The sequence below is a fragment of the Tasmannia lanceolata genome, unplaced genomic scaffold (assembly GCF_043159265.1).
Source record: "Tasmannia lanceolata isolate RefF3 unplaced genomic scaffold, GAP_Taslan_0.1 ptg000037l, whole genome shotgun sequence".
NCBI classification, from domain to species: Eukaryota; Viridiplantae; Streptophyta; class Magnoliopsida; order Canellales; family Winteraceae; genus Tasmannia; species Tasmannia lanceolata.
Genome location: NW_027518714.1, coordinates 32,429,853 through 32,448,500, shown reverse-complemented (window position 1 = coordinate 32,448,500; position 18,648 = coordinate 32,429,853). Strand labels below are relative to the sequence as shown.

Sequence of the window (18,648 nt, the reverse complement as noted above, 5' to 3'; positions counted from 1 at the left end):
AACCATTTCGATTCTTGAATACATAGAATGTCCGGCTTGTACTTTCTAACCAGTTCCTTAACTTGGGCTTGTTTGTCCAGGGCGCCCAACCCATTGCAATTCCATGATAGGATCTTTATGAGGACCGGGCATAGTTCTTTCCTTTTCCCTTGGAGGAACTTCTTCCTCCTCCGCTAATTTCGATTCTTGAAACATTCTTCTAAGTCTACTTGCTATCCCAGAGTATGTTAACCCCAACTTCTTGCTGGTTTCCATCACGTGACTCACAAGGGATTCTAAAATGTCCCCATCCGGAGCTAAGCTCTCCAACGGATCCAATTCATCCAATTCATGCACAACCAACTCCATATTTTCTTGTATTCCAGACTTCGGCATTGCTAACTCATCCAACAGACCTTCACCTGTTTCACAACTGTATGCTGACTCCCTAGGGTTCTGCCTGTTACTTGAATTCCTTGAAACTGGCTAGATGCGGATTTCGGATCTGGTCACTCGGAAGGGGGAGGATTAGATTGCAAATCAACACTCAGTGACCATGAACCTGTATCCTGCAAAGCAGCAACAGGCGGATTCAATCCAAGCAAAGAAAAGGCAAGGGTAGGGTTAGAGATACCTGCGCCTAGTCCAGAAGGTAGTGAAGACAAAGCCGCCACCCCCCCTTTTTCTAGATTATGCTCCGGAGAACCTTCACGGAATAAATTCTTGCTACCAAAATTAGGCGTCACAGCCTCCTCCGGGTGTTCACAGTGGGATGTCTCCACCACATTCCACGCTTTCTTACTGGCTGCCTCCCACCAGCTATCATCCTCAGAATCAGCAAATGTAAGGGCCGCTGGCACGAGGGTTTCCCTCTAACCGACCTTAGATGGAGAAAGATTTTTCATGGGAGAAATGGGCGGATTCCTCGGTAGAACCTCTGCAAACAGCAAGGGAGACTGGATTGATACTCTCTCACTTCATTAAAAGCGGAGAGAGAGATCAGAGGAGAGCGTGGGTTCCCGTCTTGAGACGCCTGAGAAGCCACCTTGGATAAAGATTGAATCCCAAATAGGATTCCACTAATCCACGCCTACGACGTCGAGGCCCATGGACTGCTAAAACCCCTGCCCCAGATCATGCAATAAGTCATTGAGAGAAGTCATTTGAGCTGAGGGCCAGCCCACTAAGTTAAAACCCACTCTATTTGCCCACCGACCTAAAGATGGAGACAGCTATCCAGCGACATTAACCGGATATTTCCGGTTTTCAGAAGTTCCCGTTGAATTCCTGTTCGACAGTTCATCGCACCATTCATCGGGTGCCATTTGTGACTCATGATCTGCCACCCTCGCATCTTGACGGCAATTGTCCATGTCTGGAAATTCAAATGGTACAAGCACCGGATGGCTATCGTACACCGAGCATACCCTAACGTGTGCACTATGGCAAACATGGTGAACCACCGGAGAGCCACCGACTCTTTCAAAATGATCTACCGCTACGAGCATTTCCTCCCGAGACTCTGGCTTCTTCCTCTAACCAATCTGCGACCAGCACGATCTACTGGGATGCGCTTCGCCATGACCCATTGAACGTCGTCATCAATCAATACTGAGAGTATTACTAGCTCTGGCACCTCCTTGGACACCATTAACAAAATCAAACCCTCCTTGCATCCATTCCCGTCTCCACATGAGTCATCAACAGATATCACCCTTCCCACTCTACTCCCCACTTTTCTGAAATTATCTTCCTTGCATGCATGAGGTGGTATTCCACAAATTGACCACCAAGACACCACCAGAGACCCAGAGAACTTGGTGTACCACATTTCCAATTCTATAAACGGATTGTCCTTATCTTTGATCCGCTCGATTTTTAACCCTTCCATGTTTGTGACCCCCCGGAAAACAATAATCCTTTCCCTTTCATCAATCTTCTGAATCATAATCTCCCCTGAAATCCCTGGCTGTTTCTAATCCATTCCTGAAGTGCGGACTGATCCTCCATAGTTCCGACCTTGAGTTTTCCCCCACAGACCTCTTTTAATATATGGCAGTGATTGCAAGCCACACAGGCTTATCTTTCCTGCAAGAAGTTTATTGTGCAATGTATTCAATACCTTGCACAATAAGTTGAGCTGGAGGATGGGAGACCGGAGAAAGAATGGAAACCAAAATCAGAGATGGGAACAAAGATATGGCTTGGAGTCTTATAGGCGTAAAATTGGGGTTACGAATGAGCAATGGAATCATAGTTTAGGAAGTAATTCAAGAATCGTTGAGAACAGATGGAAATAGGGGTGTTCAATCGGTTATAACCGAACCGAAATAACCGAAATTTGATAACCGAAATAATTTTGGTTATCAAATTTCGGAAACCGAAACCGAACCGAATTTTACGAAAACCGAACCGAAACCGAACCGATTAAAAATTCGGTTATTCGGTTATAACTGAATAGTGATAGAAAAAGACAAAAAAAATATATTTGGACGGTTTGATCGGAGGGCTATGATCAATCTATCAAAACGGTTTTTTAGGCACAACCTATTGAAGTTGTGATCAATCAAATGGACGGTTTGGATCATCCTACAGAGTGCCCATACACCATTTTTTGAAAAAATAATGTTTATTTTTGGTTAATTTATGTTATTCGGTTAACCGAATTTTTTTCCCGAGATAACCGAAACCGAAGCCAAATAACTGAATTAACCAAAAATAAAAACCGAAACCGAACCGAATTAGCAAAAAACCGAACCGAAGCAATTCAGTTCGGTTCGGTTATTCGGTTAAAACCGAATAATGAACACCCCTAGATGGAAACATAAGCTTCAGCAAAGAGTTTTTGGCAACGAAAAGGAGACAGAACAATGGCAAGTTCAAAAAGGTAAAAGAGGTAGAAGATTGGAATCTGCTGCTAGGACGATGGAAAGTGGGTGTGGGGACTGGAAGTGTTTCAAATGTTTCTTCATCAATTTCAAAAGGAGAGTAAAATGCTTGATCTGCATAAAAATCTGGTAAAAAATGGATAAAAATGTAGAGTATCATAACTCCAAACAAGGAGCTAACTTCGTAGAGGAAGAAATGACAGAGGAAAGATCAGACAACTTGATGATGGAAGAGCTGGAGGAGAGGACGCTGGATCAAGCGGAAGAAACTCAAAATCAAATGCCGGAAGTAGAAACCCTATGGTGGAAACCGGCCTCGCTACAAAGCTATTCCGGAATCGACCAGAAACATTTGGGGGGGAATTTCGGAGGATTATGATGGAGAAATCTCAAATATTAAAGATTGGCTCCTTCGATCTGGCAACCTGGAATCTGGAGTGGAATTACACAAAATAGATGCAAAAGAAGTCTTGATTACTCCTCCTTTGGAGGAGAATCTGGAGGTAATCAAAAGTAGCCGGAGGTTATGAAGCATGGGTACTCTCCAGAGGCTCACGCACCTGTGTCAGGTGCGTATTGGGTGCGGGTGCTCCCGGGTACACCCTGGGTGCGTACCGGGTACGCACCCAAACATCATTGAGATTTGAGAGGATGGGAGCATACCCGGGCGCACCCGCACTCTCTGGAGGCCCAACGTACCTGTATCCTATTTTTATAAATCCTCATTGTTAATCATCTTCAACATAGAGATAAGATCATTTAGGGGCCGTTTGGATACACGGATTTTAGAATCTTGGATTGCCTCAAAATCGTAGCTGGGAGACGAGAGAAGGAGACCGACTGTACCGCTTCTCCGAAGAAGACTGACAAAATCATGGTTGGGAGATGAGAGAAGGAGACCGACAATTAAATTCCACTATTTAATTTTCTAATTTTTATAAATATATAATAAAATGTAAAAATATATTATATTCAGCGTACCCCCCAATATACCCGTATCCTCTTTTTTTTTAAAAAATTCACGTATCCACGTACCCGTATTGTGTCGTACCCGCACCTTGTACCCGTATCCATGCTTCATAGGCTGGAGGAATGATAGAAATTCGCCTTTTACGCAGTTGGAGTTATGGAATGTGAAGTTCCAGGGTATGATATCTGAATCGTGGTGGAAGATTCGTGGATTATAGCCGCTGGCTTGGAGAATGAATAACTTCAGAATTATCGGAAGTACAATTGGAAGGGTCCTCGCCACGGATGAATTCTGTGAGTCTGGAATGGGGTACGAAGAGGGTGGGGTCTCATCGGCAACTTCGAAGGATACCCCCACTACCATTAAAATGCCAGTGCTTATTGATGAAGTGGTTCATTGGGTAGCAATGGAACAGAATGGATCGGGTCTTCCAGGTTCGGCCGTTACAGAGGTACCAAGTTTGGAGTGGTTGGCAGAGAAGCAGACTCCACATTCTAGCACATTGGTGTTTTCCTCTGGACCAACGCATAGTTCAATGACGCAGGATAGTAGGATGGCGCAGGGAATGGAAGAGGCACATATTAGTGGTCTGCTGCAATTTCAAAAATCTAGTCTTGCGCCCAGAGTAATTGATAGCCAGCTATTGGGACAGGTGTCTGTAAATAGGCAAGCTGGAGGTGTCGTATGGGCTAAGTTACCGCCCAAGATGAATTTAATTGTGGGAATTATTTTCAAGTTGGCATCAGTGGGCTCAATGAAGCACATGTTATCTTTCCAAAGCCTTGTGATGGGTAGCAATGTGAGCCCTCTTTATCATTTATCCATGATTGTGGACTGGGCCCTTAATTCGTTATTATTACCCTATCCTGGTCGATGTCACAGAAAGGGTCTTCAAGCCATAAATATGGGCCTCCTTCTGTTGGGCTCTCAGTGGGCCCATGTGCGAAAGTTTCACTTAGTGCGATGCCTATGCCTCACACTCTTTTCTCTGAGATTTGGGGCGTGGTATTCGGAGCCTTCTCCTCATGTCCATTGGTGGCATCGAGAACCATGCCATCTCCTTCCTTTCTAAGGCTGCTGAGAGAGTGGTGAGACCACACCATCTTTTCTGGCGTCTCAGGTGCTATCCAGGCCAGTGGACTCGAGGTTTCTGGAGAATCAGAAGGCATCCAGCAAGGCGGGTTCGACACAGATCTTTCCTGTCATAATCATCTCAAACTCCTCTCCTACTACTCAAATGGTACGTATAATTGGAGTTAATTGTGATTCTAGACCACTCCTTAGATTTTTTGCAAGTCGCAGGTCAAGGCTCGAGGTGTAATCTACATGTGATCACTTCCCTCGTTAAGTATTCCACCCAATACCCTAATGGATCAGATATGGCTACCAGTCTATGAAGCACGGATACGAGTACGGGGTGCCGGTACGACACGATACAGGTTCATGGATACGTGATTTTTTTTAAAAATAGGACACGGGTACGTCTGGGGTACGCTGAATATAATAGTGGAATTAAAAAATTATATAGTTAAAATAAAAATATTATATTTTATTATATAGTTATAAAAATTTTAAAAAAAAATAGTGAAATTTAATTGTCAGTCTCCTCTCATCTCCCAACTACGATTTTGTCGATCTCCTCCGGAGAAGCGATACGGTTGGTCTCTTCTCGTCTCCAAACTACGATTTTGAGGAAATCCAAGATTCTAAAATCCGCGTATTCAAACGGCCCCTAAATGATCTTATCTCCATGTTGAAGATGATCAACAGTGAGGATTTATAAAAATAGGATACGGGTACGTTGGATCTCTGGAGAGTGCAGGTGCGTCCGGGTACACCCTCATCCTCTGATGATGTTTGGGTGCATACCCGGTACGCACCCGAGAACACCTGCACCGAATACGCACCCGACATGGGTGCGTGGGCCTCCGGAGAGTACCCATGCTTAATAGCTACCAGTGAGGTTGTTTCTCAGTGTGGAAGGCTGTCCTATGAATGGCCGCGATTAGAATGAAAGGTTGAAATCTCTGGAAGTTAATACGGAATCAACTAGTGTATTAATGGTTGATCAGTGTGGATCAGTATTGGTACCACTAGTTTGGCAAAGCTCTGATATGGACCATATAGAAGTGTTTGTTAATCATGCTTTGTCGATTTGTAGGGTGCTAGGATTGGCTTTTTATAGATTTGAGGAAAGTTTAAGGGAATAATTCAAGCAAGCAGAATTCAGGGAGCTGCATATCAGAGAGCAAACAGATTTGTTAAGTTTGGAAGCATCGAGAAAGATGGTGAGAGAACTAGCGAGGTTGAAATTTGGCATCAATTATGAAGGCCCAATGCAAAGAATCAAGGATAGTAATGTTGAGCAAGATGATGGAGCTCAGAATAGCTCCAAAAGGAAGAGCCAGCGAAGGAATCGTCTACCATGAAGATATTATCTTGGAACATCAATGGGTTGGGGTCCCTGGAAAAAAAGACCCACGTTAAGGAGTTAGTTAGAAAGCGAAAACCGGATTTAGTTTGCCTTCAAGAAACAAATTGTCTTCTCTCAATAGATCAGTGTTGAAAGGAATTGGACATCAGACACATTGGGAGTTTATTACGTTGGATGCTATGGGTGCCTCGGGAGGGATTTTGGTAGCTAGGGATGGTAACAAATTTGAGCGGGTAGACCTTCGGAGAGGCATATTCGTTTTATCGGTGGTGCTAATAAATCAAAATGATTAGTCTATGTGGACCTTCTTACGAGTGTATGGCCCGGTTATCAGGGAGGATAAGGAGAAACTATGGGAGGAGTTGGGAGCGGTGGGGAGTAGATGGAATAATCCGTGGTGCATAGGGGTGATTTTAATGAAATAAGATGGATTGAGGAGAGAATTGGGTGCTCTAGATTCAGTCAAAACATGGTCGCCTTCTCAGACTTTATTGCCTCCTGGGAGTTGATCGACCCCCCTCTTGGCGGGGAGCATTTCAATTGGGAAAGAGGTAGAAGCAAGAACCGGATTGACAGATTTCTTTTCTGCCCTCGGTAGTTGGAGAAATATCCTGATATTCACCAGCTTGAGTTGGACCACACTGTATCTGATCACTGCCCTATCTTTTTGGATCCTCATCTGGAGTCTTAGGGCCCTTCTCCATTCAGATTTGACATTGCTTGGCTAGAGATCCCAAAGATGGAGGAAAAACTGGGTGGCTGGTGGTCAGAGTGCAAGGTAGAAGGCCCATCACATGTAATCATTGGTACGAAGCTTTGTTATGTCAAGAAGAAACTTAAAGAGTGGAAAGTGGACAAGATTAAATTGGATAGTGAGAGGAAGAGTTGGCTTTTAAAGAGAATCAAGGAGTTAAAAATCAGGGTGGAGGAAGATATTGCAGAGGAAGTAGAAGTGGAGAAGATAGGGAAGCTGAAGGAAGAGCTGAACAGCATGTGCTCCATGAAGAGATATCTTGGAGGCAAAAGTCTAGGGTTCAATGGTTAAAGCAAGGATACAATAAATACTGCTTATTTTCATAACATAGCTAGCGCTAGGAGAAGAGGGAACTGGATCGAATCGCTTCAGATCAATGAGGTGAGAACAAATGACAAGGAGACTATTAAGAAGGAAATTGTAGACTTTCATAAACTGTTATATGCTTCAGATAATATTTCCCGCCCCATGCAGGAGGGGGTGGCATTCAGTCGCTTAGAGCCGGGGGATGTTGAGATGTTGGACAGTCTTTTTTTAGAAGAGGCGATAGAAAGAGGGTTGTTCCCTTTGGGTCGAGATAAAGCTCCAAGGCAGGATGGTTTCTGCTTAGCCTTGTTCCAATCATGCTGGGAGTTTGTCAAAGGTGATATAGAGAAATTTATTAAGGAGTTTTATCATGGATTGGAGTTAAAGAGAGGCACGAGGGCTACCTTTATAGAGCTTATCCCTAAGTTGACAGGTGCATCGTCTATTGGTGATGTCCACCCCATAAGTCTGGTTGGTTGTTTGTACAAACTGTTGGCGAAGGTGATGGCTGATCTGATTAAAAAGGTGCTTCCTAAGGTTATCTCTTCTAGTCAATCCGCATTTGTGAATCAAAGACAACTGCTCATTGGTCGCTAATGAGGTGATTGATCATTACTCTAAGTCTGGGAAGAAAGGCAATGTGCGCAAATTGGATATGGAAAAAGCTTACGATCGAGTAGAATGGCAAAATCTGGATTACTTGATGCTTAGAATGGGCTTTGGGGAGAAGTGGAGAAGTTGGATTATGAAATTGTATCTTCTGTGTGGTTCTCGGTTCTCATTAATGGATTTCCATCCTGCTTTTTAAAATCCTCTAGGGGTATTAGACAGGATGATCCATTGTCGCCTTTCCTCTTTGTCATTGTCGCAGAGACTTTAAGCAGGTTGTTGTCAAAAGGGGGTTCTGGTGGTCTGATTGAGGGTTTTAAAGTAGGGTCTAATGAATCTGAAATATCCCACCTTTAGTTTACTGACGACACGTTATTATTCAGCTCACCTAATGTCTTAAAGGTACAGAACCTTAAAGCTATTCTGAGATGCTATGAGATGGCGACAGGGCAAAGGTCAAATTTTCACAAGTCCAAGTTATTTGGTATTCACTTGGAGGCAGAGGAAGTCAGAGGGCTTGCTGGTTTAATGGGTTGTAAGGTGGATCAACTACCTTCCTCTTACCTGGGATTGCCATTGGGAGCGGAAAAACCTAAGAAATCAAGTTGGGATCCTATAGTAGAGAGGGTGGAAAGGAGATTGGATACATGGAAGAGAAATCTTGTCTCTAGGGGTGGAAGACTAACTATGATAAAGGCTGTCTTGGCTAACATCCCTATTTATCATTTATCCTTATTGAAAAGCCCCGTCAGTATTGTTAAAAGAATTGAACAAATTCAAAGAAGATTTTTGTGGGGAGGCAATGATGAGAAACGAGGCATTCTGCTGGTGAGATGGGAGGAGGTATGCAAACCTTGTAAGGCAAGACGTTTAGGGGTCAGAAAGATTAAAGAAGTTAATTAGTCGCTGCTTGGAAAGTGGTTGTGGAGGTATGGGGTGGAAACTTCTTTGTGGGGTCAAGGTGATTAATAGCAAATATGGTTCGTCAGCAGGGCACTTGAAATCTGCGGATCTTTTCAAGCAATAGGGTCGTACCGTGTGGCGAATATCTCGAGCCTTGTGCATTTGTTCCCAGATGGCACCAAATTTAGAGCTCAATCTGAAGATCGTGTAAGGTTTTGTCTAGATAAGTGGTGCTCTTCTCGTCCCCTGAAGGATCTCTTTCCGGATTTGTTTGTGGTGGCTGTCTCCAGTAAAGGATTCTTTTGTCAGGAGTGGCAACAGGGTTGTTTGGTGACAACAGGGTTGTTTGGCTACCTGCTTTTAGACGTAATTTTTTTGAAAGGGAACTTCCTTTAGTGAATGGGCTATTTGAGATTTTAGAGGGGACTTATATCATGAGAGATAGTGCTGACGTTAGGGTATGGGTGTGCAATACTTCGGGGGAATTCTCCGACAAATCTTTCTACGTCATCTCATGTCGAGCCCTGCGTCCCCGGGAATTGCTAGGCTGTGGTCTATCCCTGCCCCACCTCGGGTTGGAGTTTTTGGTTGGGCAACTCTTCGAGAAAGAATTCAGAATGGCGGATTTCCTAAGAAAGTGAAAGATGTTGATTGTGGATCATTGTGCCTTGTGCATTCGGGATGGGGAATCAGTAAATCATCTATTCATGCATTGTCAGGTTGCATGGGAGGTTTGGAGTAGTACTTTGGCGAGGTTTGGAATATCGTGGGTGCATCCGAAGCACCTTGTAGATCTGCTCGAGTGCTGGCAACTGGTTCCCTGGAGAAAAAAAGGCAGGATTTTGTGGAATTTATCATTCCTTGCAACTATTTGGGTTTTGTGGAAGGAAAGAAATACTAGGATTTTTAAAGGTCGTGTGAAGAATGGATCATTTTTATCCAGAAAGGTGATGGCTCTTTTATAGAACTCTAAAAGACACTAAATGCAACCCCCCAAGTGTCCCTTGAGACACCCCTTGGGCGGTTGGTGCAACGTCATCGACCGTTGGGTTATGACCGTTGGCACCCCTTTGTTTTAAACGAGTTCTGACCGTTGGGAACCAACGGTAAAACCCATTGCAAAAAACCCGTAAAGTTTAAGTTTAATTTGAAGAGACACGACCACAACGGTCATCTCGTCTCCTCCCTTAATCTTTTGATTGATTTGTTTATTTCCCTTCCTTGCTTTAGGTTCATTTCTGCATATGACCTATGGAATGGATGGAGGGAGGTTTGCTCAAGTTCGAAGGTGAGACCGTCGATAGTTCAAGGTTGGGAGCATCCTGAGGCTGGACTTCTAAAGTTCAATTTTGACGGATCTAGTTTTGGGAACCCAGGTCCGGTTGGGATTGGAGGTGCATTTAGAGATGAGGAGGGTGTGATGAAATGGGCTTTCGTGGCTCCCATCGGAGTGGCAGATTCTAGTGAGGCGAAGGCGCGTGCGGTCCATCAAGGCTTAAAGTTTCTTGTGGGGAAAGACCTTAACAGAGTGGTGGTTGAGGGGGACTCGCTTAATGTGATTCGATGGTTGCTGGGCTCTGTTCTCATGCTTTCCCTTGGAGATTTGTGGATATTTTTATGAGATCAAAGACATAGTGGACGGGTTGCATATATCTTTTCGCCATATCAAGAGGATGGCTAATGGTGTTGACAATAGGTTGGCCAAGATGGGGGTGGGGTTTCGACTGGAGTGTTAGCAGCAGTTCGACTTCCTCCCGCCTTGAATTTTTCTTCTCTTTCCTGTGTTATTCTCTGTATAGTTGTATTCTCTACCCTTTTCTTATCTCCCTTTCTGTATTTTGTTTTTGACCATTTCGGTCCCCTTTTTCTAATGAATATTTTTACCATTCAAAAATATATATTGGGCAGTGAATGCAATTCAATCCTCTCTATCCAGGATCCTTCCTGTGTCTTCTACCTCTCTTCTTCTTCCCTTTGCTCCTCTCTACTGACAACGGATTCTCCTTCCCGGATCAAACTATCAGGAGGGTTCTCAGACGCAATTGGCATCCACCTTCTCAGGGCATTCCTTCCTTTCCTGGTTTGAGGACCCGGCAAATTAGCGTCAAAACCCGACCACACCTTGGAACATTTCAGGCATTCCAGCCTTCGCTTGAAATTCCTGAATCTGCACCTTGAAAAAATCCAATCTCCGAAGTTTCCTTCTTTTCTTCTTTTCTCTACAGTTCTCAGCCTTTTGTTCTTCCTTGAAATCTGGACTTCCCATCCTTCTTCCTGTTCTTGCTCACCGGATGTAACCAAACCTCTCACTGGCGGGTTTCAAGCAGGAGCACCCCTATCTCCGACAGATCCACCACCGTTTCCGGCACCAGCTCTTCCTCCGCCATGATGGACACCAAGTGAGATTCCATCATTTCCGACACCTCCTCTTCCTCCACCTCTTTGTACAGCAGAAGAATTTCCAACATTACCGATGCCTCCTCTTCCTCCGCCTCAATGTACTGCAACTTCCAACATTTCTGACGCTTCCCCTACCTCTTCCTCTATTCATCGCTGGCTCTGGTAGGGGGTTACAATATTGAATCTATACAACCCATATCCTAGCATATTTTGAACATGTTACTTGAGCCGTTTTTTTACCATAGAGTTTATTGATATTAAAACATGATATAAATTCAGAACCCTGAGTCCTGACACATACACATGAGATAGCATTTAATAAATCTATGAAAAATTGTCAACCATGAACAATGACACAAGTGTTATCACTCTACATAACATGTACAAAATAAAGAAGGGTTTTGTAAATAGGTTGCCACCCTGCATCACATTTACAAAATAAAGAAGGGTTTGAACTTTCTAAAGCTTCTACCATATCATACCTCCATTGTGAATGATGAAGCAAATATAGGAGTCTGGGAATCCAGAGCTGGGATAACCTGCTTAGATGTCACAGTCAATACTCAGTAATGACAATATGGGAATAATTAAAACAAGCTAAAAAATCCATGGAAAGGTACCTTCACATAGTTAGAGTCTCAAATTTGTTAACATTTTACAATATTTCTAGTTGAACAACATCCATTATAATGCATCTTCTTGATAAGCATAACAACAAGAAAATGATATTTACTGGCAGAAATCATCAAATATCCAGAGATCTCTCTGAAATCCATCAGTACATATATGTAAAGAATAACTAAAATATGATCGAGAAATGATATTTGAAGAAGACAGGCTTGAAGTAGAAGTATGTCAGGACAGAAATAATTCATGTGTATTCAAGAAAACTCCCAAAAAAGATATAACTTATTGGTATTTGCCTATTTAGACGTTGATTTTCTGAATGGCAAATAACTCAACTCAACTCAACTAAGCCTTTGTCCCAAACTAGTTGGGGTTTCTGAATGGCAAATAGTGATAAAAAAGGAAGGCCCAGTGCACGAGGCTCCCGCCATTGCGGGGTCTGGGGAGGGCTAGATGTATGCAGCCTTACCCCTGCTTTGCAGAGAGGTTGTTTTCGTGACTCGAACCCGTGACCAGGTCACAATGGAGCAACCTTACCATTGCGTCAAGGCTCGCCCTCTGAATGGCAAATAGTGATATACCAAAATATTCTTTTTAATATGAGGAATGATATAATGAAGGGCGCCCTTGAAGCTGATTTTTGCAAGGGTGGCAGATCTGAACTGCCCACGGAATATAAATGCAGCAGCAACTAATACTAGTCTAATATTTACCACCTGAGAATAAATACCATAAACTTGACTGGTATCACTTTCAAATCCAATGTCCACGATCAAGAAGTGGAAAGAAAACTTTACCCAAGGCAACGCACCAATGTGATCCTCATGGCCATGTGTTATAACAACTGCTTCAATTTTATGGCTCCATTTTTTGATGAATGTTGTATCAGGTATAATTTTCTGGACGCCAAGCTCATCATAGCTGATATACAAGGAACAAGATCGATCAAGTATGGTTCAAAATTTTTGAATTTCCAACATCAACAAACATTAAAAATAAGAATGAATTTTTCTTTCAATAGAAGATATAAAGGATGCCATCATCAGAAGCAAAGCTGTCACTTGCCACTTGGCAGTACAATTTATGCAACAAAATCAAGCATAAGAGAATACAGAAGTGATCATTAACCTAAGTCCCCTCTTTCCTGTTCATTGACTAATGAAACTAGATTTTCTCCACTGTTAACTAAAAGCATACCTACAAGAAATCTAGAATATCAGTTAGAAGGAAACATATATTATCATAGAAATGATCAAACTTAGAGTGAAGCTAAATAGTCTTCAGGAAGAAATTATAAAATATTTTTCTTATATTTCCCAGCCAGATTGGAAATCCCGGTCGTGGATCTATAGCAACCTGCTTCAGGTTTCCGAGACTGAAATTAACCTCCTTCAGGCTACATTTACCGAAGAGGAGATTCACAAGGCTGTGTTTAGACTTATTAGAGGCAAAGCCCCTCACCCCAACAGCTTGTCGCTATGTTTCCTCCTCGAGTTATGGGATGTCATTGGAAAAGACATGGTGTAGGTGATGAAAATCATAGGCCGCAAACCTGTGGGACCAATAGTGCCATAGTTGCCCTTTAGATTTATTTTAGTTGCCCCTTTAGATTTTATGTTATATTATTGTTTAGAGAATTTAATTTAATTTAGTTTATTTTATTTGCTGTCTATATATAGGCCTTATGTAGTGAACTTCAGGTGGCTTTTAGAATAATATTACAACAGATTTCTTCCCTATAATTTCCTTGCTTCCCTCTTCTTTCTTCACTAATAGGGCCTTTAATGCTTCATTTATCTCCCATTGGTGAGATTTACAAGATTATATCAAAAGTTCCCTCCATTTTTTTGAATGGCAATCAAAAGTTCCCTACATTAAAATTAATAAAGTAATGCCTCAGGTCGTTCCCTCCAAACATAGTGAATGTCGCGGATAGACAAATCACAGATCCTTGATGGAATTGTTGTTGCCAATGAGGTTATTGACTCTAAAAAAAATTGGTTATTCAGGTATGCTTCTTAAGCTTGACTTGGAAAAAGCATATGACAGATAGGGGTGGCCCTTGCTAATGTGGACATAAGAAAAATTATTTGGTATTGAATGGAGAAAATGAATTCTGTGGTGCATATCTTATATCCACGGTTCACTTCTCCATTCTAATTAATGGAGGGCAGTTTAGCCATTTTCATCAATCTAGAAGTCTTAATTGGATATATTCTTTCTAAAGCCGCGGTCTATGGTTTCCTTAGTGGTCTTGAGACTATCCTTGACATCCCAGCTTATTTCTCATCTACAATAGGTGGATGACACCATTGTCTTCTGAAGGCTTTGAACCATCAAGCAACTGAAATTAATATTATAATAGACTTTACTAGGCAGAACATAAGCAAAAATTAACAGCTAAGAAGCACGGGTATGGGTACGGGGTGCGGGTACGACACAACACGGGTACGTGGGTACGTGATTTTCCAAAATACCGGGTACGGGAACATTGCGGGTACGCCGAATATAATATATTTTAATATTTTATTATATATTTATAAAAAATTTAAAAACTATTAGAAAAACTCAAATAACACTAACATCACCAAAATGGCAAAATCTAATATTACTTCAACGTCCGTCGCCTCATCTCCAATATCATCCTCTACATCAATGTTTTGAAAATCGTAAGATTTCCGATTTGAATCGTACGATTCAAATCGGATCGTACCTCCCACGATTCAAATCGCAACATGTAATCGTTTTCCGAATAAATCGCACGCTTCAAGATTGAATCGTACGATTCTATCTTGAATCGTACTATTCAATTGAATCGTACGTTCAAATTCACACCTTGTTTTTGTACTAAAAAGTGGGCCCAGCAACTTGAAATATAAGGGATTCACGACTTTTTTTTCAACTTCTCTCGACTTTGCCTTCGTGCGTCGTAACTAGGGTTTACGTGAGCCCAAAAAACCAAAAAAACATAGCAGATTTAGGGCTTGAATCTGCTGCTGGGTTCGATCTTAAGGTTTCCTCAACAAATCGTAAGAAGAAGATGTAAGCTTCTTTTTTTCTTTCTTTTTTTCAGTTTTTTCTCGTCTCCTCTTTCTTTCCTCTGCTTTTTCTTTTTTCTTTTTTCTCCATATCTGGGAAGCACCCAAGCCCTGTTTGTTTTCGATTTTAAGAACCGATTGGACTCGAATCACAATCAGTTCTTAAAATCCACAAATGGTTCTAAGGTCCTGTTTTGGATTCACAAAACAGTGTACCCTGTTTTGGATTCACAAATGGCTCTCAAAATCCAGAACAAACAGACCCTTAGTTTTGAGTCAAATATTCAATTTTTTTCTTTTTTCCCCCTTAGGCTTTGTTTGCTTTGGATATTGAGAACTGATTTCTAGACCCAAATTTTAGGGCTGAATAATCTGTTTTGGATTCACAAATGGTTCTCAAAATCCAAAACAAACAGACCCTTAGTTTGAGTCAAATATTCAATTTTTTCCTTTTTTTCCCCTTAGGCTCTGTTTGTTTTGGATATTGAGAACTGATTTCGAGTCCAAGACTGATTTCTAAACCCAAATTTAGGATCGAATAATCTGTTTTGGATCCACAAAATGGTTCTCAAAATCCAAAACAAACAGACCCTTAATTTTCAGTCTAATATTCAATTTTTTTCTTAATTTTCAATCTAATATTTTCTTTTTTTTCCCTCAGCCCTGTTTGTTTTGGATTTTGAGAACCGATTGGACTCCAATCAGTTCTTAAAATCGAAAATAAATAGGGATGGCTGAGCTTAAATTAATAGTCCCTGTAAATAATACCTGAGCTGTAATCCGGCTCTGTTTTTTTAGGATTTTGATAACTGATTTCAAGTCCAGAACTGATTATTAGAGCCAACTTTACTTTTAAATTTGGGTAATATGCTATGGACTCACAATCTGTTCTCAAAATCCAACACAATGTGCCACGTATCATCATTTCTTTTGTGCCATGTATTTTAGTGCTTCACTCCATTCATGTATTTTAAATTTTAACGTGCCATGTATCATCATTTCTTTTGTAATATGATTTTCATTTCAGCCATTGGTTTGAGAAGTTTGAAGTGTAGTATAAAGAAAGATGGTTAAAGCTAGAGAAGTGGATGTGAGATGGGAGCATTGTACGACGGTCGTTCCCAATAACAAGACAAGATTACGTTGTAATTATTGTGGGAAAGAGTATTCCAGAGGTGTATTTAGAATGAAGCATCATTTAGGACGTACAAAACAGAATGTAGCTACTTGTACACAAAATCCGGATGACGTTGTTGATAAATTTAAGTTATTATTGAAGGAAAATGAAGAAGAGAAGGAGAAAAGAGATGATGCAAAGTATGATGTGGGGCGGCCGGACTTCTATTATCAAGATAGGGAAGAAATAGAGATGCACGTGTTGCTAGAGGGAAGAAGAAAATGGATGATTTTGTGGTGAGGGGGGACAAAAAAACCGGCAAGCAAGCAACTATCAATCAAATTTGGAAAAAGGGAGATAGGGATAAAGTTTGCCAAAACATATCAAGGTTCTTTTACTCGAATGCTTTATCTTTCAACCTTGTTAAATGCCCGTTTTTTGACGCCATGGTTGAATCCATAAGCCATTTTGGACATGGATTAAAAGTCTCAAGCTACCATGAGATGAGGAATACATTTCTCAAAAGAGAAGTGGAGAACATAGAGTCTATGATGGAAAGAAAGAATGGAAGAAGACGGGTTGCACGCTTATGTCAGATGGTTGGACGGATGGGGTGAATAGATCCATTACTAATTTCTTGGTTAATAGTCCAAAGGGGACAGTTTTTTTGAGATCAGTAGATACCTCTGATATCTCAAAAACTGCAGATAACTTGTTTGCTCTACTTGACTCGGTTGTAGAAGAAGTGGGAGAGGAAAATGGAGTCCAAGTTATCACGGATAGTGCGGCTGCATATGTGAGAGCAGGGGAGTTGTTGATGGAGAAGAGGAAAAAATTATTTTGGTCTCCTTGTGCAGCTCATTGCATAGATTTGATGCTTGAAGACATTAGAAAATTACCAACCCATGCAGAGACCATCGCAAAGGCCAGGATGATCACAGTGTACATTTACAATCATAGTTGGGTTTCGCATCTAATGCGTAAGCATACAAAAGGGGAATTGACAAGGCCAGCTGTGACACGTTTTGCAACGTGCTTCCTGACATTGAAGAGTCTAAGAGAGAGAAAGGCAGGCTTGATGCAGATGTTTGCCTCGGATGATTGGCAAAAAAGCCCATATTCCAAAAAAGCCGATGAGAGCAAGATATGCGGAATTGTGTTGGGCGATTCCACATTTTGGCCTAGTGTGTATTATTGTTTGAAATGCACATCCCCTTTGGTGAGAGTCCTACGCTTAGTCGATTCAGATGAGAGGCCTGCCATGGGGTACGTTTATGAGGCTATGGACCAAACCAAAGAGGCCATTGCAAAGAATTTGGGCAACATAAAGAAGAAATATGAGCACATTTGGAATATCATTGATGAACGTTGGGACAGGCAACTTCATAGGCCCTTGCACGCAGCGGATTACTTTTTAAATCCGCGGTTTCAGTATGAGACTTCAAATGACGTGGACATTGAAATTAAGGTGGGGCTATTGGATTGCTTAGAAAGAATGGTTCCAAGTTCAAAAGAGAGGGCGTTAATTGGTAACCAAATTGATAAGTTCAAGAAAGCAGAGGGTCTCTTTGGACGGGAAATGGCAAAGTTAATGAGGAAAGAACAGTTACCAGGTAAATTCTTTAACTAGAAATTTAATTGAATCCTTATCTTATGTATTTAGAAATTATCATAATTATTTTTTGGAAAAATAGGTTTATGGTGGGACACCTTTGGAGATGAATGTCCAGAGTTGCAAAAATTTGCAATTCGAATTGAAAGCCTGACGTGTAGTGCTAGTGGTTGCGAGCGCAACTGGAGCACATTTGAGCAGGTAAATGTTAATAAGTCTACTTTTTTTATTCATATCTCTTTATTTGTATCCCTTTAATTTTTATTATTAACTTTTTTTTATTTTAGATACATTCAAAAAGAAGAAACCGACTCGAACAAAAGAGGATGAATGCACTTGTTTTTGTCAAATACAATCTTCAACTTCGAGTTCGCAATTCAAAGAGGAAGGACAACAAAGGATTTGATCCTATTTCGTTATCTGACATGGACTCGGACGATGAGTGGATAACAGAAAAGGATGGACCTGTGCTTCCAGAAGACACGACTTGGTTGGATATGGGTGAATGTTTTGTGGAAGAAGCTGCAGGAGATGAGACGGGCGCTGGCTCCAGCCATGTGCCTCAAGAAAAGAAAAGACGTAAGCTATTTGTAATTTCTGTTCTTAGTAATAAAGACATGATTTATTGATATTCATTCTTGTAAATGTAACAGGCGTTAGAAACCTCAACAAAAGGAAGGACAAGCGCCAATTGCAAGATGAAGAAGAAGAATTTGGCTCTGCTCCCAACACAGATGATGGAGATGAGGGTGTTAATATTGAGGGAGGAACTACCGATGCGGATGACGAAGATGATGATGAGGATGTGAATGGGATCGACGACATCCACGATCTATATTTTATACAATCATGATATGTTTCATGTTTTGTTTTGTGGTTCATATGTGATACTTTAAAGTTGTTTTTGTCTTTTTGAGATCTTTATAGAGAGAATGAATGGATTTTGCCATTTTGGTAATGAATGGTTAATTAATTTTAATTATGACAATCGGTTAAGTGGTTATCAAGCAT

General features: G+C 41.4%; 1 protein-coding gene across 3 annotated transcripts in view; it reads right to left on the bottom strand.

The window, feature by feature from the left end:
• The window catches only part of EMB2746 (RNA-metabolising metallo-beta-lactamase family protein), an 87,102-nt gene that overhangs the window by 56,997 nt on the left and 11,457 nt on the right, over nt 1-18,648 (bottom strand). For 2 of the 3 annotated variants that reach the window (XM_077371704.1, XM_077371705.1), the window contains exons 3-4: nt 12,668-12,791; nt 11,726-11,782 (exon numbers count right to left, since the gene is read on the bottom strand). In XM_077371704.1, coding sequence (XP_077227819.1) covers nt 11,726-11,782; nt 12,668-12,791 — 181 coding nt within the window. The remainder of the gene's footprint in view (nt 1-11,725; nt 11,783-12,667; nt 12,792-18,648) is intronic. The other variant, XM_077371706.1, reaches the window with a different exon arrangement.